Source organism: Diospyros lotus, chromosome 7, assembly GCF_014633365.1.
Source record: "Diospyros lotus cultivar Yz01 chromosome 7, ASM1463336v1, whole genome shotgun sequence".
NCBI classification, from domain to species: Eukaryota; Viridiplantae; Streptophyta; class Magnoliopsida; order Ericales; family Ebenaceae; genus Diospyros; species Diospyros lotus.
Window position 1 is genome coordinate 19,941,124 of NC_068344.1, and position 22,697 is coordinate 19,963,820.

Genomic DNA, 22,697 nt, shown 5'->3' on the forward strand with positions numbered 1-22,697 from the left:
AACCCGAAAGTTGCTTTACTCTGATTCGCCTTCAAATCCGAACAAGAAGTTGCAAATTCACAAGCGAGATTCATTGCACTCGCTGCCAATCAGACTAACAATGGCTTGACCCACACCCGACTACACGTTCAATTCCAAACCAAGATTGGCGGGATTCGCTTGAGTTCGTTAGAATCACCTGGAATCCTAGCTCGACCGATTCCAATTTGTTGGCCTGTTAAATGCCTAAAAGTTGCTGCTTCGGCCAAGCTTCAATCCACTTCCAGGGATGAGAAACTTCTAATTAGCAAGTAACTATTGCCTCTGTTGCGGCTTCTCAAAATTGCCCTCGATTAGCTTCTGAAGACAACCGTGCTTGTTTCGCTGGATCTGCTACTTGATTTCGCAACTAGAAATCGTCGGAATCACAATTGGAATTTTTTAGAACCACATCCAACAGCCATTGGCTTTGATACCACTTTCCACAACCCTAGGTTTTCCTAGGGTTTAGAATGGAATTTTGGAGGAATTTGAAGAAGAAAGAATAGAATTGGACGGAGAAAACAGAACGAAAGAGGGAGAATTTGAGAAGAGAAGGGAAGGGTTTGGACGAAGAGAGAGAGAGAGAGAGATAAGAGTGAGAGGGAACCAAATTGATTTCATTCAATTCATAGCTACTTCAACAACTTATTCATAATTTGTTTACATCCTTGCGGTTTTTACCAAACTAATCAACTAACACACTAATCAACTCAAGTAACTACAAACTAACAAACTCTAGTACAATTACAGCTATTGCCCTTTGGGTCATGACACCGTGACATAACTAGGTTGTTTTTTGTATTCCATGACCGATACTTCGATCTTCCTTCTTGGGTTGCACGACTTCATTAGTGAGGTAATTATCTCTCCCTTTCTGGGAAATAAAGATCAGGACTGACTAGGACCATTGAAGGTAGTTTTGGCCATTCAACTTATGGCTGGTGATGGTGAACGATGTGTTGTCGATGGCTCCCGTGTGACTCAGGAAGGAACTCTCATGGGAACCCGACTTGACTTTTCCTTTGTCGTGAATGTTGTTAGTCAATTTCTAGATTTCCCTTGTTATAGTCACTAGAATGTTGTGACTCGCATCCTGACATACATAAAAAATGGATTAGGTAAGGGTTTATTTTATGAAGATAAAGGACACACTCAGGTTGTTAGTAACTCTGATGCTAATTGGGCAGGATTGCCATCACATAGACGCTCCACTTTTGGTTATTGTGTCCTTGTTGGAGGCAACTTAGTATCGTGGAAAAGTAAGAAACAAAATGTCAGTCTAATGCTGAGGCTGAATATCGAACTATGGTTGTAGCAACCTGTGAACTCATATGGTTGAAGCAATTGCTCTAAGAACTTAATTTGGAGACATAAGGAAAATGAAACTGATCTGTGATAATCATGTAGCTATTCACATGGCCTCTAATCCAGTTTTTAATGGGAAGACCAAACATATAGAAATGGATTGCTACTTTGTTGGAGAAAAGGTTCTTTCTAAAGATATTGCTATTACATTTCCGAACTCTAATGACCAACTAGCTGATATCTTCACTAAATCCCTTTGTGGACCAAGGATAACTAGCATATGTAACTAGCTGGGGTGCATATGACATGTATGCCCCAGCTTGAGGGGGAGTGCTGAATATTATAATTATTGTTTTGTTGACCCAGCTGGTTAACTGATTTATAGGCTGATTTGATAGACTGATTTATTGGCTGATGTATAGGCTGTATTTCAGGCCTGATTCTTTGTCTAAATTTCTGCTGTAAATATGTTCCACAATACTATAAATATAGATTAAACCGAGGCTCTTGCTCTTAGGCATTCAGCCAATTCTCTCTTCTCACAGTATAACTGAGTTATGTAAATCACTTTTCTCCTTCCTACATAGAATCTCCTAAGCAAGTCCTTGCCTATAGTTTTTTTTGTTTCATCTTTCTTTACAATACAGTCATCCTTGCCTCACATTTTCCTATGCATTTCAATTGTTCTCATTATAATAATGAAAGCTTTTTAGCATTTTCATATTTGCTTATTAGTAATAATTTTTCCTTCTTTTTGTAGTGATGGGTGGGACAGAACAACTCAGTTGGTCTCCCTTGCTAGTTTGTTGTTGGATCCATATTATCGAACTTTGAATGGGTTTCAGGTACTGACCAGACACTGATGGATGGCGTTGGTTTTGTTCTTTTAACATGCTGGACCTTACTCTGTTAAATCAGTGGTTGCATGTGCGAGTGAGTCAAAACTGGTTTGGATTTGCAAAACCCTGAAAAGAAAATAAATTTCTATTTATGTTTTGTTCCATTTCTATGGGCTAACAGCAATAGTTCTCTCATGGTGGAAAAAAGCTGTATTATGGTTACCATACAAGTACACACTAGTATTTTGTGCACAAGATGGTGAAAGTAAAATAATTTCCAGTTATGGTTTGTTAAATTTCCATTGATGAAACAAAAAGTAGTTATTTGACTGATGGTGGCAAAATTCCTAATTTTTTGTTAGTATTTAAAGTACCTTTAGCAAATGAATATTTGGTTTTCCCTGATTGGATCATCCTTATCTTAGGATTATTTTATTCACTCCACCCTTTCCCAAAAAATGGATAAATTAATAAATACATAAATAAGCACAATATAAGTTCATCTGGCTGTGCCTTGCTGCTAGGTTCATGTTTGGTGCCTCATTTTCTGCATCCGTGTTGTGATTCTTTTATCTGAGCCATCTCTGATACTTGATGGAGGCTGACAACAAAGTCAGGGTCCTGCACCAAGCCCCCATGCACATAATGCTGAGTATTTATTTGATTGCACTTAACTGGCTATAACTTGGGTTTTTACATGTTTTTTTTAAGTACAGGCATTAGTGGAAAAAGATTGGCTGGCATTTGGTCATCCATTTTCGGATCGCTTGGGAATGCCAGCAATATCTGGAAGTGGTAACATGGCTTATGAATTACCTCGGCAGTTTTCAACTGGAAGTCTCCCATCACCATCCATGCGTCAAGCATCAGGATCATTTACAGCTCAAACTCAAAGTTCTTCTCATGCTCAAACTTCAAATAACTGCTCTCCCATATTTTTGCAGGTTTGTGTAGCAGAGTAATGCAGCTTCCATTAGTGCTACTGGAGTTTCATCTTGAAGTTTGAAAAGATGCTTAAATTCTATGCCTATACCTCTTTGTGTCCATGCATTTTGTGTTTCTATGAGTTTATGTTGTTGGAAACCATCTTTTGTTTAAAAGCTTTCATACTTTTCTTCTTTAAACTGTCATTAGTGATTATTTAATTCACTTGACGACCTGAAAGCATCAAATTCCAAGCCGTATCCTTTTTTGCTTCCTTTTGTAGTCACTCCTAGAAACATGAAATCACAAACCAGCCTTGTTTGTTGTGGTACTATTGCAGTCCCTAGGACAGCCCAAAGCTTTTCTTTTTATCCTTCATTACATCCAGGCAAATATCCTATGTTATTAGTATTCCTTCAGCGACATATGCAATACTCATTGAGAGTCTATTCTTTGTAGCCCTTATGTTCTGAGATTCTTCTTTTCAAGCTAATCAAAACTAAATGCCAACACAAAAATTTTAATCATGATGGTTATTGCGATTAGTATTCACTGCATCAAAACCTTTCCTGGTTTTGCTCCTAAAGCATTTCCTGATTTTTCTTCTAAAAAATTGCCATGGATAGAGATGATTGGAGATCTAAAATTCATGTAGTGGGATTAAGGCTTCTGATTGTTGTTGTTGCTCCTAAAATATGTCCTGATTTGCTCCTTATTCCATATTAGATTGTCCCCTACAAAATAAAACGTGGAGCTGCATTGCTAAACCAGCACCTTTTTTTTTTTCTCCAAACCTAAACTTCACTTGGGTCTCTGAGCTTGTTGAGAAGGGCAAAGGCATTGCTATATATATTCTTGAATCAATCTATTATATCAATTAGTAAGATGTGTTAACAATGTCCCAACAACTGGTTCTTACAGATTTATCACTCATCTTATTAACATGGTCCATTATGGGCGAAAGAAAGTGAAGTTCACTGTTAAATCACCCAGATATGTTGAGAAATATCAAAGAAGAAAAAAGAAAAGAAATAACAGGAATCAGGAGATACAATTTAAAGGAAAAAACATATCTTTCATGAATGAGTCAAAGCTAGAACTTGTTTGAAATGAGTCAAATAAAAACTAGATACTTATTTGAACTTAAAAATTGTTTAATGTTTTGAACTTCATTCTATTTATTTGATGGATACTTTAACATGTATATAACAAAAGACATTTTATTCTGTTACTAATAATTAATCTCAGAACATGTAGTCATGGTGATGCTATATTTCTGAAGAACAAGACGTGCAATGAAACTTATCCCTGCAAGTTCTGTTTTAATATTTGTTGCCTCCTCTATTTGGCAATATGGAAACTGCTATCTATTTGGGATTGTGGTGCGGGTTCAAATTATGGGAAGCAAATTTCGAAAACTGGGGCTAAATTCTGCTCATATATTTCAATTTGGGGTTGCATACCCCTTATAATGTGTTTATGAAACTGAGCGGATCTGAATTAAGGTGTACTCTAGGTTTGCCAAGAGCCACATAGAACCCAGATCCTGATCATTCTCTACTCCATGGCTTGACAATGGATGTGGTTTGGAAACTGTCAATCCAAGGACTCTTTGATTTGCAGAGGGCTAATTCGTTGATATTTCTTGAGACCCAACCCCAACCCTAACCCCTTATTTTTCCCTGAATCCACTCACAAAAGGAAAATGTAAAGTAAAAGGAAGAAAGAAGAGAAAAGAAAAAGGGAACACAAGTGTGCACATGGAGTATTAGTTGTCTTACGTGCCATTCATAGATGGATTTGGGAGTTTAGCTTATCTAATCAATGAATTGAACTTGAAGTGAGGAAATATTAAATTTTCTTCAAAATTATTTTTTGGAACTTCTAGCATGTCAACTAGTTCACCACCAAGGAGAATCCTAATGCATTTGGAATTCTTAAAACTTGAAACCGCTCGGCCTCTCCTCCCTCCCTCCCTCCCTCTCAATAAGTCAGCACATGGCTAATTGTGAGACTTCTACTTTTGGAATTGGCCTCTCTCTCTTTGTATACATCTGCTTACAATTATGGTTTGGTATTTGAATTTTTGCAGTGGGTTGATTGTGTTTCACAGCTCTTGCGGATGTATCCTTTTGCATTTGAATTCTCCTCGGTATGTTATTTATCCCATGTGTGAAACTTATAGTCTCAATTATTTAAACTGAAATTGCTGTATCAAACCAGCAGGTTGTTGGATTGTCAATTGTTGAGTAACGGCTTAAGACTCTCCTATTTTTCTTGCAGGTTTTCCTGGTTGATTTCTTGGACTGTGTACTTTCTTGTAGATTTGGAAACTTTTTTTGCAATAGGTACAAACCTTCTTCTATAGCCTTGGTATAGTTATATGTAGTCTAATAAAAACATTCCTAATATGCATTTCAGTTTGTTGCATTTTATTTTTGGCTTAACAAACCACAAAAAATTGGAAATCATGGATTAGTTATCGCAGAGGAAGATTTCTCTCTTTTGATACTGTTAAAGAGGATTATGATTTGATTATAATATTCATATTAACTAACTGCGCACAGTTAAATGTTTTGGATATATTTTGTGTATGTCTCTTGTATATATTGTTTCCTTCTATTAGTATAGGATGCATGCATGTAATTCCTTGTACTAGTCATTTGTGTAATAGATTATTTTATTTAACATGGTATCCAAGCCATACCCTAACCCAAACTAGTCGCAAGCAGTGAAGTAACCCTTGATAGCAAGCACCACCATCTCTAGTCATTGAAATTGTTACCGTTTTCGTTGTCACAACCTCCGTCACCTCCAATCACCGTTGACAACAACAATGAGCCCAAATTGTGTCTCTCATGCAATCACATCCTTCATTCACTGCCACTGAAGCTTCTAGTCATCGTCTATGGCAGTGGCGAGTTCGGATTGTGCTTCTTGTGTGATTGCAACCCTTTAGCGACTCAGATCTGCAACTTCTTCGCGCTGTTTCCCTCCAGATCGCTCATCCCCTTGCATGAATCCAGGCCTGTCTCCTCCGAGTGATCCTCCAGGTCCAGGTCTGTCTCTCAAGATCATGCATCCCTGTCCTTTTCTGTTATGTGTTCTCTATTCTGTATTTGCAACAATGTCCACTAAAGCCTATGACACTTATACCACAGCCTCATTGACCTTAGTCACCATTCCGCATTTTTTAGGAGTAACAGTTATTACAACTGAAAAACTAAATAGAAAAAATTATTGTGTGGTCTTCAGGACTTGAAGATGAATTAACAAAGAATGTCAGATATTTCCATTGCAAATCAATTGACTTAGAGTAAAGTGGATGCCCAGTTATTATGTTTGATATGGCAGACAATCGAATCAAGTTCAATGCCTGTCTTCACCCTCTTCGTACAAGCAGTGACTGACCTATTGAATTGTGCTGGCAAGTTGTATACTGAAGAACGGTATGCATAATTGAGAGAAAAAGAAGAGAAGAAAAGAGAAATTGGAGGAAAAAGAACAAATCAAATCTATTAAGCTAGGGTTACAAGCATTTATACCAACACATTGTAACTGTTATGTACGAGCTACCCATGCTAGGTACAAGGTGCAACTATTCCATCAGCACACTTTATATAAACTAATAGGAATTTTCAACACTTCCCCTTAAGCAGGTACATGCATATCATATGTGCCTAGCTTGGAACAAATATATTCAATCCTCAGACCTCAAAGAGCCTTAGTAAATAGGTTAGCCAGCTGATCCATAATCCTGACAAATGTTGTAGAAATCTCACTAGAAACTAGTTTTTCTCTCACAAAGTATGTTTATTTCAATATGGTTGGTCCTTTCATGAAAAACAAGACTAGAGGCAATATGGATAGCAGCTTGATTGTCACACATAAGCTGCATAGAACCTGAATCACCAAACTGCAGCTCCTTCAGAACCTGTTTCAGCCAAATCAGCCCAAATGTAGCTAATGCCATGGCTTTATACTCAGCTTAGCACTAAATCTAGCAACAACTTGTTACTTTTTACTCTTCCAAGAAACCAGCTTGCCTCCAACTGAAACACAATAGCTAGAAGTGGACAGTATTAAATGGACAACCTACCCAATCAGCATTGGCATAACCAGTCACCTATGTATAACATTTATCCTCATATAATAAACCTTTACTAGGAAAACTTTTAATATATTGCAAAATATGCACCACAACCTACCAATGACTATCACGGGGAGAATCCAAAAATTGGTTAACCATAGTAACAACAAATGTAATATCTGGTTGAGTCATTATAAGATAATTCATCTTCCCAACTAGTTTCCTATAATGCTTGGGATCATGAATAGGTCCCTTTTTCCAGGAACAAACTTATAGTTAGGATCCATAAGCGTATCAATAGGCCTAGAATCCAACATGCATTCTCCTCCATAAAATCAAGGGCAAACTTCCTTTGAGAGATTCAATGCCATGCCCATATCTAGCAACCTCATCATCATCACTAGTAATGACAATATCATCTACATAAACAACCAAGTCGATAACACCACTAGCACCATGGTGATAGAAAACAGAATAGTCAACTTCACTCCCTAGTCAATCCTACAGAGCTAAAGCAACCAAACTAGCACCTAGGTGATTGCTTTAGACCATACAATGATTTCTTTAGGTGACAAACCAGTTGAGACTCCCCCTAAGCAACAAATTTAGGTGGTTCCTCCAAATAAACCTCCCCAAGAAGAAATCCATGGAAAAAAGCATTTTTTATGTCAAGATGATGAAAAGGCCAATGTCTAATGGCAACTATGGAAAGAAACAAAAAAACTGAAGCAATCTTAGCCATAGGGGAAAAGGTATTTTCATAATCAAGATTGAAGATTTGTGTATAACCTTGGTGATAGGACTTTACACAATTGATTGAATTTTAGCTCTTACAGTAGGAACTTCCCAATTACAATAGCTTATAGTAATGGATATTAGCAATAGCAAGAAAAGAAAACAAAAGAAAACAGGCCTATTCGAGAGGGCCTCAGTCTCCAACGGTTTCTTCAACAATTTTCCAGATCCCTTCTCTCTCCTCCTTCCTCGCCTTTTATACCTATCTCTCATTCTGTTTCAGCCACACGCATGAATATTCCCCTCTAACCAACTTCTGACTCTTTTGTCCCTACCTTAATTCCCTTGGTTGCCCCTATTTTTCATCTCCTTTTACGCCTTTGATAGGTGAGACTAATGGGAGTTCTAACAATACTCCCGCCCACAAGTTTCACCTTGTCCTCAAGGTAAAATTTAGGAAATTGATGCAAGATCTGAGGATAGGGTTCCTAGGTGGCCTCTAGGGGTGGCAACCCCTTCCATTGTATCAGAACCTCAAGACTTCGTAGATTCTTTCCCTGACTCGGCCTTGCACCCAACAAAAATTCTGTATGCACCTTCAGTTCCCACTCAATTGTCAACTGGTCAAGAAATTCGGTTGTTTCCTGCATCTCTCCTTCCGCTTTGCAAAGCTGGGATACATGGAATACGGGGTGGATCGCACAAGAAGGTGGTAGGGACAGCTTGTAGGCCACCTTCCCGATCCTTTTCTCCACTGCAAATGGGTCGTAGAACTTAGGTGACAGCTTCTCATTCATCCAAGTAGCCAAAGTCTTCTACTTTTAGGGACGAATTTTAACATAAACTAAGTCACCCACCTCGAATTCCACATCCCCCCTTCTTTTATCTGCTGTCTCCTTCATCCTCGCTTGTGCCTGCAACAGTTGGGACTGGAACTCTTCTAAAACATAATCCCTCTCCAACAATTGTTGTTCAATCATCGAAACTGCCGTGGTGCCCTTCTCGAACCTCAACAGAAGGGGAGGTCCACGCCCATAAACAATCTGGAATGGAGTCAATTTAGAGGAAACATGGAAAGAAGTGTTATACCAATATTCCGCTCATGGTAGCCAGCTGCACCATGCCTTAGGCTTGGAGGAGGAAAAGCATCGAAGGTATGTCTCCAAGGTGCGATTTAGGACCTCCGTTTGGCCATCAGACTGCGGGTGGTAGGATGTGCTTCTTCTCAATTGAGTGCCTTGCAGCCTGAATAACTCTTCCCAAAAATGGCTAACAAAAATTTGATCTTTATCGGAAACTATAGAACTTGGAATCCCATGTAATTGGACTATCTCCTTCACAAAAATCCCTGCAACGCTAGCCGTTGTAAAAGGATGTTTCAAGGCAATAAAGTGTCCGTACTTAGGCGATCCACAACCACTAAGATAGTATCCATCCAAGCTGACTTAGGTAATTCTTCGACGAAGTCCATAGACACATCTTCCCAAACTCAACTAGGAACCAAAAGTGGTTGCAGCAATCCACCGGGTGATAGAGCCTCATATTTATTCTACTGGCACACATTACATTGCTGAATGTCTCGCTTCATTCCCACCCAATACATATTGGAAGCTATCCTCTTATAAGTCTTGAAAAACCCTAAATGACCCCCAACCAGTCCATCATGCCCTTCCTTCAACATTAATGGAATTAACCCTAACCCCTTAGGAAGATACAGCCTGCTCTTGAATAGCAATTGGCCATCCACCAGCGCAAAGTTGGGTCTGCTAAAGGGATTCACCTGCACCTCTCTAACAATCTATTGGAGTGTAAAATCTCTTTTCACCTCCTCTTTTAGTTGGTCTAGCTGCACTATTCGGGGAATGGAAAAAGCCATCAATGTGGCGGAAGAAGGGAGGCGTGAGAAAGTGTCGGCTACTCAGTTCTCCAATCCGGGACAATATTGAATCTCAAAATCTTACCCCATCAGCTTGATGACCCATTTTTGACACTCCAGGCTAACCACCCGCTGCTCCATAGGAAATTTAAGGCTTCATTGATCTGTTTTAATTACAAACTTATGCTCAAGTAGGTAATGTCCTCATTTCCTCACTACAAATACTATTGCCATCAATTCCCTCTCATGCACCGATCTAACTCGACCAGTGAGGTTTAGGGAATGGCTGAAAAAAGCAATTAGGTCTCTGCTATTGCATCAACACTGCTCCTAATCCATGCCCAAATGCATCAGTTTCAACAATGAATTCCCTCGAAAAATCTGTCAAGGCCAACACGGGAAAATTGGTCATTGCCCTTTTAAGGGATTGAAAAGCCTGCTCCGCTAATTTATCCCAAAAGAAATTATCCTTCCAGAGGCAGTCCGTCAAAGGCCATGCCACTTTTCCATAATCCTTCACAAATCGCCGATAATACCCCGTAAAACCCAAGAATCCTCAAAGTTCAGGCAAGGACTTGGGGCTAGGCCATTCCATTACCGCCTTAACCTTAGAGCTATCTGCAGCCACCCCATCTTGAGAGATGACGTGCCCCGAATACTCACTCTCCCGCTACCCAAATTGACACTTATTCGCATTGGCCTACAACTGGTGGACTATTAGGAGGCCCAACACACAACTCAAATGTTTCTTATGTTTAGCCATATCCTTACTGTAAATCAGAATGTCGTCAAAAAACACTAAAACGAAGTTCCTCAAATGCTCTTTAAAGATCTTGTTCATCAAAGGATTGGAACGTGGCAGGGGCATTTGTTAACCCAAACAGCATAACCAAAAATTCATAATGCCCCTCGTGTGCGGAAAGCAGTTTTAGGAACGTCATTAGGTGCTATTCGAATCTGATGATACCCTGATTTCAAATCCAACTTGGAAAAAATAGCATCCCTATTCAATTCATCCAATAGTTCTTCAATAACTGGAATTGGAAATCTATTGGGAACTGTTACCTTGTTTAAAACTCTATAGTCAACACAAAACCTCCAGCCACCATCATTCTTCTTGACCAGCAACATCGGGCTGGAAAACGGATCGCACTCGGCTTGATAAGTCATGTTGCCAACATCTCTCGAACCAGCCTCTCAATCTCGTTTTTTCTGAAAGTAGGGGTATTGGTAGGGGCGTACATTCATCGGCGACACTCTCGGTTGCAACGTAATCACGTGATCCTGCCTCCGGTGTGGGGGAAGCCCACATGATTCCTCAAACACATGCCTAAACTCTGCTAGCAGCTCCTGCAAGTTGCCAAGGACTACCCAGCCCACATTTTTTTCTTGGGTAATTAAACTCCCCAACTCCAACAACACCCTTTCTCCATTCTCTCTAAACGCCCTCATCATCAACTTCAACATTACCAAAGTTTTGCTGAGGCTACGATCCCCATACAGCGCCCCCCCCCCCCTCCGCGCTCTAAACTTCATGACTAATGAACCCCAATCCACTTGTGTTTCCCCAAGTGTAGCCAACCACTTCATTCCAAGGATTACGTTCGAGGTCCCCAGCTCCAATGGCAGGAAATCTTCCACTACTTCCATATTTTGCAACGTTAAGCTTACCCCTTTCCACACTCCAGTTCTCTGAACAGCTATGCCGGACCCCATGATCACACTATAGCCTCTCGTTTGCGACCTGACCAGTCCCAATTTCTGCACCAATTTCGACAATATAAAGTTATGCGAAGCCTCGCTGTCAATGAGAACCACCACCTCTTGGCCTTCTATTTTCCTCTTGATCTTCATGGTCTGTGGAGGGGTTAAACCAACTACCGAGTTTATAGACAACTCCACGACCTCCCCTGTTTTGACCGTTTCACCTAGCTTCCCTGAATTCTCCCCTGTTTCAACTCCTTCTGTAACTTCCTCTTCTTCTCCCCTTGCCTCCTCGTGAATTACCATCACCTGCAGCTCCTTGTTCATGCATTTGTGCCCATTCGTATATTTCTCATCACAACGGAAACACAACCCCTTAGCTAGTTTAGCTTGTAATTCACTCTCACTTAGCCGTTTAAACGAGGGACTGTTCCACTTACCGACATTAGGAGGCCGGTGAGAGGAGCTGGGCATGGTGGTCGTCGGTCGTGGTGATGCCACCGAGGGTGGTAAGACCAGTACTCTCTGGTGGTTGGCGACTAGGGCTATGGGGGTCTGAAATCTGGTTGTGCCTAGACTGGAGTGGCTCCCTCGCACCACCAGATTCCTCTCCTCAATTCGTTGGGCTTGGTCCATCATCTGCTCTAGCCTAATTGGTCTCATAACCCTCATCTCCGCCCTTATGTCGGACCTCAATTCATTTATAAAGTGGCCCTCCAGCAGCACCTCTGGCATGTCCTCAAGAGGAGCAGCCAGCGTCTCAAAGCAGAGGCGGTAGTCCTTGACGGACCCCCACTGCCGTAGCGCCAGGAATCGTTCTACCACCGTGCCTTCTTGTGTGGGTCTGAATCTATTTCCCATTCGACCTCCCATATGAATCGTACTCACCGCCAGCTACCTTATGCCGATTTCCTAGTTCGGGCGTGGCCTCCCCAGTGAGGGTCGAACCCACCGGTAAGTGCTCGCCCGACTGTTTCCCCTTCCTCCCTTTCTCGTGGTCCTCCCATCTCTCCATAAGCAAGCCAAATTGTTCCTTCATTGTCATTGTGTTTTTCTCGATGTTTTGCACCTTCTGGAACTCTTTTGCATTGATTCTAATCCCATATGTAATCCCTCCATCTTCCCTTCAATTTGCTGTTGATAATTCTCCATTCTTCCCTCCAGATCCCCCACCCTCTCAGAGATGATCACCCCCATGGATCGTTGCTCTGATACCAGATTGATAGGACCTTACACGAATGAATTTTAGCTCTACAGTAGGAACTTCCCAATTACAGTAGCTTATAGCAATGGATATTAGCAATAGCAAGGAAAGAAAACAAAAGAAAACAAGCCTATTTGAGAGGGCCTCACTCTCCAACTGTTTCTTCAACAATTTTCCAAATCCCTTCTCTCTCCTCCTTCCTAGCCTTTTATACCTATTTCTCATTTTGTTTCAGCCACGTGCATGAATATTCCCCTCTAACCAACTTCTGACTCTTTTGCCCCTACCTCAATTCCCTTGGTTGCCTCTATTTTTCCTCTCCTTTTACGCCTTTGATAGGTGAGACTAATGGGAGTCCTAGCACTTGGCAACCAAATCGGCTTTCAATTTGTCAATAGAGCCATCAGGACCAACTTTAATAATAAGCACCTAGTGGCAACCAACTAAGGATTGCCGAGGAAGGGGAACCAAATCCTAAGTCCCATTAGTAAGCAAAGAAGACATCTCTTTATCCATAGATTGAGGCCTATCAAGATAAGCAAGAGCCTCTAACTATTTTAGGTATAGAAATAGATGAAAGAGAAGAAACAAAAGGTAGAATGGACAAAAGATAAATGATGATAGCTCAAAAAGTGTAAATATGATGAGCACTACGAGAAGAATGAGTACCTCTCCATAGGAAACGTTGAACGAGATAGGGAACTAAAGGAATAATGGCACCTATAGAAGGAGCTGCAACATCTAAGGGAACATGAGGTGGAGAAACCACACCATCAGGATAAATAGAAATTCGAGAATGACCCTAATATGTTAAGAATGGATGAGAAGGAACAAGGGAAGCAATGGGAGAAGAGATAGTTGGAACCAAAGAGGAAAAAGAAGGAACAGGAAGAACCTCTTCGAGAGATGAAGAAGAAGAAAGTACTAGACTCAAAGAAAGTAACACTAGAAGAAAGGAAATACTGGTTGAGATGTTTTTTTTTGCGGGGGGGGGGACACATAATCCTTCTGAAATTGAGAATATCCCAGAAAGGCACATTTAACATATCAAGGTTATAGTTTGTCTCTTTTTGGTAATAAAAGATGAACAAAATAGGTGAAACCAAAAATACAAAGAGGAAGAGGATATAAGGGTTCATGAGGAAAAAGTAGAGTATGAGGAATATATCCATCAAGAACAATAGAGGGTGTCAGATTAATCAGATAGCAGGAAGTCAAAAGAGCAACATCTTAGAAAAGAAGAGGAACATGCATATGAACAAATAAGGTACAAGATGTCTCAATGAGATGACAACTTTTATGTTCTATAGCCCCATTTTGTTGTGGAGTATATGGACACGAAGTTTGATGAAGAATGCTTAGTGGCTTTTGGTGCAAGTTCAATAGGAGTGATTGGATTTTGTCCGTAGACGATCTCAACATGACTTCGACCAGTAGTTTGACTTGGAGATTGATTGTAGGCAAACTTTGTTGGCGAATATTTTTTCCAATGAAAGGTCGAAATACTTGGTTCAGAAGTCACATAAAAGTGCTTGGGGCATCGGAGAGACCAAAAGACATCACCATCCATTCATACAACCTGTCTCTTGTCTTGAAAGTAGTCTTCTATTCATCTCCCCATCGCATTTGAATGTGGTGGTATCCACTTTGCAAAGCAATCTTTGTAATGATAGATGCACCATGTAATTGATCTAGCAAATTGTCAAGATGAGGAATAGGAAAATAGTATTTGATAGTGATCTTGTTGACGGCATGACTGTCAATGCACATATGCCATGATCCATCCTTCTTTGGTAATAGAAGTGCTAGTACGGCACAAGGTCTCACTTTCTTTCACTAATCCGTTAGCTATATGTTCAATGACTTGCCGTTGCAATTCCTCATTCTCCTTTGGACTCATTTGGTATGAAACTTTATTTTAAATCACAAAATTATGAACAAAATCAGTGCAGTGTTGAATTTCTCGCATTGGAGGTAATACAATGGAATCTCTTTAGGGACTACATCACTGTACTCATTTAATAAGGACTTCACCATTTTTTGGAAGTTCTTAACCTTCCCTATTTTCTTTTAGCATGATCAAGGCACTTGCAACTTTAGCTTCTTCTAATGCTCTTGTGAACATTGATTTTGATTCAATATCACGTCTGACCAACTGAACTTAATGAATAATCCTTCTTGAAGGGCATCAATACTATATGTGCACCATCCTTCTCGAATGAGTAAGTATTCTTGTGCCCATGAATGGCTCGACCATTGTATTGCCAAGGCCAACCCAATAACATACGACAAGCATCCATAAGAATAGCATTACACCACACCTTGTCATGATACTTCTTACCAATAGAAAATTCTACTAGGCATTCCTTCGTGACCTTCACATCATTACCCTTTCGTAGCCAAGTCATCTTGCAAGGATTTGGATGTTGTTTAATTGAAAGTTTAAGCTTATCAACCATCGTTGTAGACACAATGTTCTCACAGTTAACCACACCAATAATAACATCACAAATTTTTCCATGTGAAGTACATCTTGTGTGGAAAATATTATGATTTAACCAGTGACCTTCTTCAACCATGGCAGCATTCAAAGCTCGACGTACTACTAGCATTTCACCATTTTTGACAAAAGTAATTCCCTCATCACTATAATCTTTGTATATTCTTCATCATGCTTTTCACTAGAAGCTTCCTCAACAAAAGACACCATCCTTCTATTTGTACAATTGGTAGCAATGTGATCGAAGCCTTGACACTTGAAACTCTTTTGGGAGTTGCTTGATAAACTGCTACTTACCTTATCACCTTTTATGTCGGTCATAGTATAGTATTTGACTTGGTGGACTTTGTCAGAGTGCTCCCTTGGTTGGAAACACTGTCCTTATTTGCACTTTTAAACCTACCTTTAGAGTTTTGTTGTTGTAGCACCACCTTTGATGACAAGTTAAAGACATCTTGAAGTGTCCAATAGTGTTGAAGTTGGACAGCATTAGAAATCTCATATTTCAATCCTTGAACAAATCTCGCAATTGTTTACTCATCGAGTTCCATAGTATCACACTTCATCATCAGTTCTTCAAATTCAGCGACATTCTTCAAGAGTCATGTTTCGCTATCGAAAGTTATGGAATTTGATGAAGACATCTTGGCGATAATGATCTGGCAAGTATTATCTCTTCAATTCTTTATGCATCTTCTCCCATGTTTTGATCTTGCTACGTCCTTCACATTCTCATTAGAGTTTTAGGTTCTCCCACCAAATGGAAGCATTCTTCTTGAGTTTGATGGCTATTTATTTAACCTTGCATTGCTCAAGAACTTCCTTGTAATTAAATATATGTTCTACAATATGCATCCATTAAATGAACTCATCTGATTGCATCCTTCCTTCAAAGTTTGGGATATCAACTTTCACTCCCGGATCTTTATTTCTCTTTTTGGTCTAGCATGCACAAAGTCATGGTTAAACTTCTTGGTCGGATGGATCACTTTGATCATGATGGAATGGGTTTCCTCTCTTATGGCTCCATCATGTTGCTCTTCGTCTAATTCATGGTTATGATTCTCACGTCGCTTATATTGTTCAAGACATTTTTGAAGTTGTTCAATCTCATGTTGCCTGTTGTCGAGGACAACATCATGAACATGGCCTTCTTGGTTGTTGCGGTTTCTTCATGGAGGCTTCTTTAATACCTAGGCTTAAATGTAATTGGAAAGGGAGAGAGTAGTGTGATCAATAAAGAAAGATATCAAAGACTAGTTGATAGACTTATATATCTATCCCATACAAGGCTGTAAATAGCATATGCAATTGGAGTGGTAAGTCAATTCATGCATGACCCTAGAGAAGAGCATATGCAAGCAGTCTTCAGAATCCTCCATTATGTTAAGGCATCTTTAGGGAAAGGTATCCTATTTAAAAAAAGCACCAAGTTGACTATTGAAAGCCTATATCAATGCTAATAATGTTGGGTGTCTCACGGATCGAAAGTCCACATCAAGTTATTGCACTTCTCTAGGAGGGAACTTAGTAACTTGGAGAAGAAACAAAGAATGGTTGTTAGATCTAGTGCAAAAACTGAATTTAGAGCAATGGAAAATGGAGTATGCAACTTCCATGGCTCAAGATCATTGTTGAAGATCTCAAAGTCAAGCAAGAAGGGACTATGAGACTTTACTATGACAAGAAGTCAGCCGCCAATATTGCTCACAATCCAGTTCAACATGATCAAACCAAACATGTTGAAGTAGGTAGACATTTTATAAATGAAGAGCTTGGTTATGGATTGATTAGTACTCCTTACACTTTAATTGTGCAATAAATTGAAAGACCTCAAAGATGGGAAGATCACACTGTACGTGCTCTACAAAATTCCAAAAGGAGTGGTATCCAAGTCCATATTTTAGAATGTGATGGAATGCGGAAGTTAAAGAATTTCTGGATTGGGTGGACTGCGTTGAAAGTTATTTTGAGCGGAAAGATGAGCTGAAAGAGAGGAAAGTAAAGCTTGTGTGAGCAAAGTGGCAAGGACTAGCTGTCACATTCCTAAGGGCAAGATAGTAAATATAATTTCCTTTACGTTGTGAGGATAGCACCTAGTTAGTTAGGAGTAGCCATACTTCACCAATTGTACATTCTTGGTGGTTGTACTCTAGGTTGCACGACGGATACGAGAAATGTTTCCAATACGAAACGGAAATGGGGAAACGACATTTTTCCAAAAAAATAGGAAACGGAAATGCGGGTTAAAGTGTAAATTAAAAAAATAAAGGGGTTTTTTTATAAATATAATTTTTAATATAAAAAATAATTCAAACATAATACAAATAAACACAAACAATAGACATAAGTTTCATAATAATTAATAGTCTATCTTTTTCTATAAAAAAAATGGGAAACACCAATTAATAATATTATTATTGTAATTAATTTGGAAGAAAACCAAGAGCGAAAACATGCTAGTGTCAGTGTTATGACCCTAAGAAAACTAAATTTAATAATTAAAAATAACATAAATAAAGAATATTATTTAACATATATACATACATATCATTATATTTCTCTTCTTTTTCAACAGTCTATACGTACATATACATATATATATTATATCGTCTCGCTTTCCCCAAGATTTTCTTTCTCTCCTTTCTTTCCCCTTCCCTTAGCCGCCTGCCGCCCGTTCCTCTTCTTCTCCAGAAGGCAACAACCGCCTCTTGCCACCGACCCTCTTGCCACTGCCCCGGCTCTCGTCGTTGACCATTGTTGCACCCTCCTCCTCCGTCACCACTGCCCTGACTCTCACCGCCTCACCTCTCATTGCTGCATCCTTCCTCTCCGTTGTTGCACACCCCTCCATCTGTTGCTACCGCTGCAAGCTCTGACGACCAAGAGGGATTTGTGAATTTCATTGTCAGAAATGCTTTTCTGGCCCTTTTATGTAATTTGTGAAATGGCCCCGAAACGTTTCGCAAATTACAGAAACGGCCCGAAAAACCAGTTTTCGAAACAAGAAACCGTTCGGAAACGCCGAAACGACATCTCTGAGCCATTTCCGTGCTTCAAAGGTTGTACTTCAGCTGGAGGCTATATATAATGCCATAGCTAGAGAATATGATATCATGTGTGATGAATGATATGCAATTCTTCTCTCTCCATTCTGTTATCTGTCTCTCCCATATCTTTTCTCGTATCTTCTCTCTCCCTCTAAATTTTGTTCTATCCTTGAAAATACCTACATGGTCCCTTGTCAAATCTGGGGGTTTGATAATTGGTGTTAGAGCTCGGCTATCCTCGACAATTGATATCTAGGCACATCGAAGTAGTGAGCTAATTCTAATGGGTCAAGCGATTTTCGGTGATTTTGGCGTCGTCTTTGACTTGATGACTATATCAACTTGGGTAGGCACCAGCAATCGTGTCCAACCCATTTTTGAAAGGAGCAAAGGCCAATTGTAATCGAAGGAGTTAAGTCGAAGATGAGGAGCAGTAGAGACGATTGGAAGTTTTACTGATAGTTGTTGCTTCGACAATAGGTGTAGTCGGTCGATTGAAGGATGGCTGAAGGGACGAGAATGAAGCAATTGGAGACTTGTTTAGATGCTCTAGAGTTAGGTCTTCGCTAAAATCAAGAACAGTTGGAGGATAAGTTGGATATGATGAAGCTAGGCCTTTGCCATAGGCAGGAGGAGATGAACTGAAATAGGTTAGAAAGTTCGGCCACCAAAAAGGGTGTTACTAACCTTCGAACAGATTTCACGAGCCTTTGAGAGGAGTTTTCATAGTGTTGAGTTTGTTCACTCAATTACCAAATGCGAGCTTGCCAGCGAACTTTCCTCCAAGGTCCAACTCAGCTCTGATTCTGACAGGAACTAGAAATCGGCAGCAAACATCCAATCCCCTAGAAACAGAGTAATGATCGGAGTTTGTACTTGAAACTTCCATAAGAGGAGCACAGGTAAATCAAAACTATATCCCAATGCCGAGGATAGATATTCCGATATTCGAAGGGGATAAGCCAAGATGGTAGGTGCGACACTGTGAGCGGTTCTTCCATCGCTATCGAGTGGAAGAAGGCTAGAAGGTCAATCTAGTTGTATCCTACTTGAATGATGTGGCTTACGCATGGTATCAGGCTGGAGCAGAAGGAGAGTTGATCTCGTTTCACATGATTTTGTGGCCGATTTATGTGATCGCTTCGGGCAAAGGACAATGACTGATGTCGTAGAAGAATTCAACAAACTAAAGCAGGACAGATTATTAGAGGATTATCAAATCAGATTTGAAGAGTTGGAAGTCGTTACTACTCCTCTCTCACCCTACTTTGGGAGAGTCGTACTTTGTGTCGAGTTTCATCAGTGGGCTAAGTGATGAACTCAGACCAACCATCAAAATGTTGCAGTCAGCCACTATTAAACAGGCAGCAGAGAAGGCCCAACTTTAGGAGTTAGCCTTGGAGGCGATTTTTAAGAAGCAGAGGGCCATATCGAGGGTGTATGCTAGGGGCAGCTCACAGAACAATGGAGGAGCATAACTAAGTTGGGGCAGCAAATGCATAAGGATAACTTGCTTCCTAAGGCCATGCTCAACCCCATTCCGACGAGATCCCTCTTGGTGGAACCGAAACGACAGCTTGGTTTGTGCTTTCGTTGTGGAGAGAGGTATTCTCCCGGTCATCAATGTCAGAAACATTTTCTACAAATGGAGGGGCAACAAGGAGAGGAAGAAGAAGGAGCAGAGGTGGTTTGTGGATTGGAGGCTGCAAGGACAAGAGCCACCGAAGAGGAACTTGGAGAGATATCATTGCATGCCTTGGAAGGCTTCCCATCCGAGAAGATAAGTAAGGTGAAGGGTTCAGTGGGAAGGAGGAGGGTAATGATTCTCATCGATGGTGGGAGCACTCACAGCTTCCTGGATGAGGAAACTACCTTAAAATTGCAGTGTCTCATGCAGGCAACTCTTCCTTTGGCAGTGACTGTCGCCAATGGCAACAAAATGGTAAGTAGATTCAAGTGTCCAGAATTTAGAAGGGTGATGCAGGGCCATGATTTCACTACGGACTTGCGAATTTTAAAGTTATGTGGTTGCCATATTGTGCTAGGGGTGGATTGGATGAAAATGGTGAGCCCTTGATTTTTTATTTCAAAAAGCTAGAAGTGACCTTCGAATCAACAAGGAAAAGGATCACCTTAACAGGGAGTTTGGAAGGGGGTGAATGCAAATTGGTGATGGGTCGAAGGATGCAAAAATTATTTCAATGTGGGGAAGTTGCCATAGCCCAGTTGCATTCCATATATGCAGTGCATTCGGGGGTTGAGGAAGAAGATGCAGGAGGAAATATTCAAGGAAAAGGATTTCGCTGAGATGCCTAATTAAAGTGGATCTTCACAAAGCCTATGACTCTATTAGTTGGAGTTTCCTTCAACAGGTCTTGGTTCGGTTGGGTTGGGTTGGGTTTTCCTTCCCAGTTTGTGAAGTGGGTTCTTGAGTGCGTTTCTACCCCATCTTACTCTCTGATTATTAATGGTCCCACCTGTGGGTTTTTTAAAGGTAGGAAGGGATTGAGACAAGGTGATCCCCTATCCCCTTTCCTTTTTGTGTGCTGCATGGAATACCTGTCAAGGGCTCTTAAGTCTGTCATGAAGAATTCGGATTATAATTTCCACCCTAAATGTGGCATCCTTCGGATCACCCATTTGGCCTTTGCGAATGATCTAATGATGCTTGCTAGAGGTGATGTGCCTTCTGTAAAATTATTACAGATTGCCTTAGAGATTTTGGGGCGAAGTTGGGTCTGCATGCTAATGCTTTAAAGTCGAGTATCTTTATGACAGGTATAAGTGGGCAGGAGCTTCAGGAGATCCTTCAGGTGGCTAATTTTTCTTTGGGCATCATGGCATTTCAGTATCTTGGCATCCCCTTGGTTGCAGCTAAGTTGCGTGTTAATCACTAAAAAACCCTTAATTAATCGTATTTCTGATTGCATCAAGTTGTGGAATGCGGTGTCTCTCTCATATGCTAGTAGAGTGGAATTAATCAGAGCGGTCTTGCAGGGTATTGAGAGCTTTTGGCTTTGCCATTCTTCCTATCCCAACTGTTGTGATTGATAAAATCATTAGAATTTGCAAACAGTTCCTCTGGAATTCAAAGACCCCTCTGGTGGTGTGGAAAGTTATTTGTTTGCCTAAGGCTGATGGAGGGCTGGGGCCTCAAGGATCTTAAATGTTGGAATATGGGCTTTCTCTTAGTCCTATGGAATTTCCACACCAAAAAGGACTCCCCTTAGGTGAGATGGGTTCACCATTTTTATTTCTCTAATACTTCTGTTTGGTTCGAGGGTCTAATGTGTGTGCCTTCATGTTTATGATTTCTTTCGACCTAAAGGCCAAAGGGAGCCTTGGGCTTCGGTTGTCTGGAGCCCGTGCCTAGTGCCCAAGCATGCTTTTATTTTGTGGCTTAGCGTTAGATCATGTCTGTTAACGAGGGATAAGCTTTCTTTCTTAGACATTGACTGTTCATGCCTGTTATGTATTGAAGCAGCAGAATCAAGGAAGCACCTGTTCTTCCATTGCTGTGTTTGTTCTGATGTGTGGTCCCATATAAAGGATTGGCTAGGTATGGGAAGAAGGATGCCGTCTCTTGGTAGTGCCCTTAGATGGCTTAAAAGGGAGGCACATGGATCTAGCTAGCAAAGCATTGCTAAGCATATGGCTCTTGGCAACACGGTATATTTCTTATGTGAGGCCCGTAACAGATCGATTTTTGAAAATTCAAAGCCCACGATAGAGTGCATCATAAGAAGGATTAAAATCTTTGTATACAAGGCAATGTTTACTTTGTATCCTTATGTTTTAGTCCAATATGAGTCTCTAGCTATGGGTCTTTTGTAATTGTTTGGTTCCATGTCCCATGGGTATGCCCAGAGTACTTGTACATTCCTTTGATCATTTATACATATTTACTCTTTGATAAAAAAAAGAAAGAAAAAAAAAGATGCAGGATGAAATGTAACAGTAGAAAGAAAGGGGCACTCACGGCTCAAACTGGCTTCCACACTGCATTCTCTCAACGAGGTACAACCTAGTGACCCTTTACAATTATTGTTGATTGAGTTTGAGGATTTGTTTACCGAACCTTCTAGCCTATCCCAACCCGATTCCTTGATCACGCTATCCATTTGAAACCAAATGCGAAGCTTATGAATGTCCAGACCCACAGGTATTCCCCTTTCCAAAAGGCTGAAATAGAAAGATTGGTCAAAGAAATGTTAACCAAATCAATAATTCAGCCAAGTCAAAGTCCCTTCGCTTTCCCCACTCTCCTAGTGAAAAAGAAAGATAGCTCTTGGCAATTTTGTGTTGATTACCGCCAATTGAATTCCCTAACCATCATAAACAAATTCTCAATTCCAATCATAGAGGATCTCCTAGATGAATTATCCGGTGCCATTGTTTTTTCCAAGCTTGACCTATGATTAGGGTACCACCAAATTCGAGTGAGTCCAA

At 40.4% G+C, this 22,697-nt stretch overlaps 2 protein-coding genes across 3 annotated transcripts in view; both read left to right on the forward strand.

Annotated features, from left to right (window-relative positions):
• LOC127806465 (pyruvate kinase 1, cytosolic-like) overlaps window positions 1-22,697 on the forward strand; it is an 89,235-nt gene that overhangs the window by 42,584 nt on the left and 23,954 nt on the right. The gene's annotated exons all lie outside the window — the stretch shown is intronic.
• The window catches only part of LOC127806464 (phosphatidylinositol-3-phosphatase myotubularin-1-like), a 72,010-nt gene that overhangs the window by 38,696 nt on the left and 10,617 nt on the right, over window positions 1-22,697 (forward strand). For both annotated transcript variants that reach the window (XM_052343774.1, XM_052343775.1), the window contains 4 exons: window positions 2,087-2,171; window positions 2,882-3,109; window positions 5,182-5,241; window positions 5,373-5,437. In XM_052343774.1, the coding sequence (XP_052199734.1) occupies window positions 2,087-2,171; window positions 2,882-3,109; window positions 5,182-5,241; window positions 5,373-5,437 (438 nt within the window). The remainder of the gene's footprint in view (window positions 1-2,086; window positions 2,172-2,881; window positions 3,110-5,181; window positions 5,242-5,372; window positions 5,438-22,697) is intronic.